The sequence below is a fragment of the Staurois parvus genome, unplaced genomic scaffold (genome assembly GCF_062004578.1).
Source record: "Staurois parvus isolate SC_StPar_1 unplaced genomic scaffold, SC_StPar_1.0 ptg000668l, whole genome shotgun sequence".
Classification (NCBI taxonomy): Eukaryota; Metazoa; Chordata; class Amphibia; order Anura; family Ranidae; genus Staurois; species Staurois parvus.
Window position 1 is genome coordinate 2,300,505 of NW_028318464.1, and position 6,000 is coordinate 2,306,504.

Consider the following 6,000-nt stretch of genomic DNA (forward strand, 5'->3'; position numbering starts at 1 on the left):
TTTATTAGGTACACCTCTTCAATTGCTTGGTAACACAAATTGCTAATCAACCAATCACATGGCAGAAACTCAATGCATTTAGGCATGTAGATGTGGAGAAGACGACTTTCTAAAGTTAAAACTGTGCATCAGGATGAGGAAGAAAGGGGATTTAAGTGACTTTGAACATGGCATGGTTCTTGGTGCCAGGCGGGCTGGTCTGAGTATTTCAAAAACTGCTGGTCCACTAGGATTTTCACATACAACCATCTCTAGGGTTTGGAGAGAATGGTTCAAAAAAGAGAAAATTTCCATTGAGCAGCAGTTGTGTGGACAAAAAAATGCCTTCTTGATGTCAGAGGAGAATGGTCGTTCGATTTCACCTGCAACATTCAGATAGTAGGGTCAAAATTTGGCATAAACAACATGAAATCATGGATCCATCCTGCCTTGTATCAACGGTTCAGGCTGCTGGTAGTGGTGTAATAGTGTGGATGATATTTTCTTAGCACTAGCAAGGAGTACCTAATAAAGTGTCCGGTGAGTGTATAAATATATATGTAAAATTTTGATGGATTAATTAGACAAGTTGATTGATCAAGTATTGATTGATAGCTTATGTAATGATAGATAACTTTCTACAAGTCTTTAGACAGGATCATATTTGCTAACTGGTGAAATGGAGCAGCTCCTGAGCCAGTGGTCCTTTCTCCCAAGGCTGCCCAGTGGTTTTTGCTGCTCTAGACCCAGAGTGCTCCTCATGGAATTAGACTGAAGCACCGCACAAACTGGCCTCCTCACATTTCCGCAGTTATTCATGGTATAAAGATTTAGTTTTGCCAAACATCATCTTCACCGACAAATATATTGCTGTGCCTACGAAGCTCATGCTGGCCATACATGGCTTGAATTTTAACCAGATCCTGCAGAATTTACTGAAATTTGAGCAGTGGGTGACCCTGTTTTCACCACCTGGCTCATTCGCTTGGACCTGAATATCGAAACTACTTGAAAAATTCTCAGCCAAACAGTTCGTGCAGTTGAGCAGGTGCAGTCACTTTTTGGGTATTCTGACCGGTATACTGAACAAGAGAATCCTAATTTGTATAGCTAACTTGAGACATAGAATTAAGTTGCTGATTAGGGCCTTATGACATTACCTGTGTACTTTGAGAAACTCCATCACCTTTGCTATGATCAGGGTTCATCCTAAGTCTCCCAATGCACAGAACAATGTGTGGAGGCCCCTCGTACATAAAAGGTGATAACTTTGAGGGAACATGGTAATATCTTTGCACTATACCCACACTCTGTTCTGTCTGCAGAATTTATGAGGCAATAATTCACTGTATTTGTATGAATGTATGTCTGATCATATGTCATTGTGTGTTTATCTTCACAGTGTGGAATTTGCCACAAGCCAATGGGAGATTTAATTGACAGCATCTTTATTCATAGGGATGTGGTTCACTGTGAGTGTTGCTATGAGAAGCTCTTCTAGTTGGATGTAAGTATTTTTTTTTTTTTTCAAATCAAATTTCACAATACACATTTTGCCATATGAAGGTAACAGTTAGTTAAAGTGGTAGTAAACCACCCATTGCACTGCATACTAGCACATTATCAAAGATATAAATTAAAAGGAAGCCCTCCAGAGGTGTGCTGTCACTACTGACAGGGCTTTCATCTTCACATGGTCCTCCTTCCAGGTTTGCAGGCTACGGCCGTTTGAATGGCCGAGCCGAGATGTGTGGAAGTCCCGGTCTTAGCACAACTATCTCAATGGATGTTATGCAGTCCATTGAGATCACAGTGTGCACATGCCAGTGGTGTCATTAGTGCTAATAAAGTAAATATCTCCTAAACGGTGCACGTTTAGGAGATATTTACTGTACCTACAGGTAGGCTTTATTATAGGCTCACCTGTAGGTATAAATCAATACAAGGACTTTACTATTGCTTTAAATCTAATTAGATAATTTGATTATGTGCTTCCTTCCCCCAGTGCTCCATCAAAGTGTTTCTTATCCTCAGAAATGTTTATTTTTGCTTGTAGCCACACTGCCTGTTTACCCAAAGTGCCTGGTTGAGTTCTGATTCTGAATCTCTATTCATTTCTTTGGATGGCCATTCCCCATTTAGACAAATAGCTGATGTCCTTACCATAGAGATGAATGGAGATTGTTCCATGCAGATCCCATTCAGGAGACTTTTGGTAAAGAGACTGTGTTGACAGGTAATTTCTGGGGAGGGGATCTACTTAAAGGATAACTGTACTAAAAGTATAGTTTTCTACCCAATCCCACCCATCACCCAAGATGAACAGCAACACCAATCACTGTATGCCTTTTTTTCTTACACTGTTCAAAGAATATAACCCCAATGCATGTACAGAAAAAAACAATGCTCCCTGTGTCAGGGAAACACTTACTATTTAAGCGAACCTGGTGCTCCATGCACTGTTTTATTCCCCATAAAATTGTGAGAACTGTGCAGATGAAATCTAGTATATATAATCTAGTCGATAACTAGTATATGATCCAAGGATCTTAAATGGTGTAGAATACCCTCCATTTTTTAATCAAAGGATGGTAGGTGGAATGGTGCTGAAAGCACAACCACTGATTGAATTTTGCCCAGCGTATGGCCACCTTGAGTTTTTGTGCTATTGCAAGTACAAATACTAATTCCTTGTATTTAGTTTTTTCAAATTGTAACAGCACAGTCTCTAGATACAATTAGTTTTATGGATTCAGCCATTCAACAAGATGCCATTTTTACTGTCTGACATGCAGGTAGCCACTACCATTATGATGATATAATTCTTAAAGCAAATAACAATGCAAAGGTCACATCAAAGTTACTTATTAAAGTAGCTGTAAATTCTAACTCTGCCTTTATTCAAGTAGGGTGCCCTCAGGTATCTTCAGGGGTACCTTGGAAAAATGCCTAAAAATTGCCCAAAACTTGTATACAAGCCTGCCTTTTAGTTACATAAAGCCACAGGTTTCCATTGTGCATCATTACAACTTTCTAGCTGCCGACGACATGAAAAGCCATTGTCATCAGTTGATAAGGACATTGGGCTCCTGCACAGCATCCTTGCTTGCCTCTTCTCTGCCCCTGTCCATCAGCACTGGGGTCACATTAGCTGACTGAAGGAGAGAAACTGAGGGAGAAGAGAAACAATGGAATACTAGTCATTACCAGTGTGCAAAGGTGTATTTGCTTTGGAAGAATAAATCACCTCTGACGTTTGGTGTCCCACATGTGCAGATATTGCTGTGTTCTGTAAAACTGTTAGTTTAGTTTTTAACATTTTGTAATGGGTGCCTTGAGATTGTGCAGAATTGTAAAGGGTGCCTTGACTGAAAAAAGTTTGAGAAACACAGCTCTAACTGAATAACATTTATGACTTTATCATTAACAGTCATCATGTTTTTAAGATAAAATGCAGCAAATAAATGGTGAAATTCATATCTTCTGCAGCTTCCTTGCTGCCACCTTCTGTGTACATGCATTCCAACATGGCATTTCTTGGTAGGTTTCCTGATGGTGACAACAGTGGACCTTGTATGTTGAAAAAGCCACTTGTAGTCTCCATGGGAAGCCCATCTGACAAGGTGATTCAGTCAGAAGACAGTGACAGAACATCATCACCCTATAAAAGAAAGTGCTTCAACAAGGACCCCTATTTAAAGATCACCAGTCATTTTTTTAATAAAAGCTGCAGATTTAAAAAAATCCAGAAAATGACTTTAGCAATTGGGTTTTAACATACTGTTATAAAATAAGATATACATATTAAATTATTCAGTTTTCCTTTTAAAATTAAGGGGTGAGTTAGGTTTCTTCTAGCCGGAAACACAATTCTTTAAAAAGACCTCTTTTATTCTGTTTAATATACAGATTCACCATGTAAAAAAGAAAACAAAATCTTCAGTGATTGATTAGTGAAACCAGAATCATTGAGTTATCGCTCTCTTGTCCCTTCAATGACTTAAAATATGGTTTCATAAATCTTAGGTAACTGGAGTTCCATTTATTTTTACATACTGAATATCACAGAATAGCCTAACAATATCCATGGGCCATTGCAGTTTGAATAGATTTTTGGTGCTTGTGCTGTAGGAACATCTATAAAAATTGTCTAAACCAGCAGATAGCAGGAAATCAGGCATACAAATCGTTAACCGGCTGAAGATTCATGTGCAAGCATATGCAGTAGAGCATGACTAAATAGTCTGCATAATTCATGACAAGCTGCAGACCAAAAGGGACAGTCTACTACCGCATTGATTTTATGACTGGCCTCATATAGCTAGACGGCTAACACCTATAGGTTTTCAACTACACAAACTTAGTGGGTTTGAGTTCTGTGTAGATGCTGGAGCAGTCACTACAAGGCATTGAACCTGATTTCTCAAAGAACAGTATCTGAAACAGAAACCAAATGTCTATGTTGCCCAAGTGTTCCACCTGAAAAAGAATTTGTAATTCTGTTTAGTCAGTTTTTTTAATCCAGACCCCCCTTCCTGGTCAGAAACTTCTTACAGATTACAGTACAATTAAGCAGTACAACCAGGTCAGGAAACTACTCCAACCTATGACTTGGCAATGAACATGCAGACACATTAGTATATCCTTGTGCTCTCCCCTCCTGTAAGCATGTCCACACAGCTAGACTGACAGCACTGTGAAAAACAAAAGAGCAATAGAGTGGTTACTCTTGCTGTCCCAGCCTGGATGCTGCTTTGTATACATTTACATAAGGCCATTACCAAGAAAGATTCATGTACTTATAGCTGTTGTCTTTGAAAATAAATATAATGATTTTAATAATTGCATTACGGAATTAAATCATTTTATATCTGCATAGAGGTCAACTTTCAATCTGAGCATGGTAATAAGCCTTACTAACCTTACTGATGTTGTGTCTTTTTTTTTTTATCATTGCATAGTTATAACATATATTCTTGTTTTTATGGTAGGTTACAACTTAAGGAAGACCATGATGGGAACTCTGAATCATCAATGAACTACCCAATTCTTATTATTGGCTAAACATGGCCAAGTTATTACAAATGAATGTATTTTCCTAATCATGTTCATTTGCTTATAATATCTAAGACGCAAGTTATTTACTCAGAGGGATTGCACCTTTTCACTGTGATTGACATCTGTACATACCGAAATGGCGAAATATGTAGTGCATTCATTGATGTCATAGGCCTTTTCTGACTGTTATATATTCCTTTATTGAACAAATTCTTATCAAGACATGATATGACTGAGTGCCATCTGCTTAGTGAAGTCATATGTATACCAGAGATATTGAGTAAGTATATAGGGTGACTTGTCTTTCAGCGATATATTTACAGTATTTACTTTTTTTTTCTAATAATCATGTTCTATTACTCAAAATTTCTTTTTAACAAGTCCAACCTATATAAAGACTTTTATGAATCTAACTGATTATGACTGGTGTTTTTAAATATAGATAGCAGAATTAGATGTCAGTCATTTGTATTTATCATGTTTCCTCCAAAAACATACAGTGTTATTTTATTAAACAATTACTATTTGTGTCACTCAATGTGCCTGCTCCACCACTGGAAGGTCTGCTGGGAGAACTTTCTGATACTACAGCAGAGCAACATTAGTTGGTAGTCCGCAAAAACCCAATTACAGATCTGATATTTTGGTACATATAACTGTGTCATGGTGAGTAAGTGCTCCATGCTCAATGCGCCTAGCAGTGGTGTTTAAATCTCCAGCGTCAGCTGTATTGCCACTTCGGAAGCCATTGACAGGAACAGCTGCCACAAAGTCAAAATCATCAGAAGCTGTAGATTGGGTTTGTCTAAAATAGGAGCAAAAAGAACTCATCACTAAGTGCTTGTTTGTATAGAACCATTTGGTTCACTACACCATTCAGACCTCATTCACATGAGCATGCAATTACATGCATTTATATGACATTTCTAAACACATGTACAGTAAATGTACGTAACTATTTTG

General features: G+C 38.0%; 1 protein-coding gene across 8 annotated transcripts in view; it reads left to right on the top strand.

Moving 5' to 3' along the window:
- ZNF185 (zinc finger protein 185 with LIM domain) overlaps positions 1-5,450 on the top strand; it is a 176,171-nt gene extending 170,721 nt beyond the window's left edge. For all 8 annotated transcript variants that reach the window (XM_089651926.1, XM_089651929.1, XM_089651928.1 and 5 more), the window contains 2 exons: positions 1,382-1,486; positions 4,971-5,450. In XM_089651926.1, the coding sequence (XP_089508052.1) occupies positions 1,382-1,480 (99 nt within the window). In that variant the 3' untranslated portion in view covers positions 1,481-1,486; positions 4,971-5,450. The remainder of the gene's footprint in view (positions 1-1,381; positions 1,487-4,970) is intronic.
- The last annotated feature ends 550 nt before the right edge of the window (positions 5,451-6,000 follow it).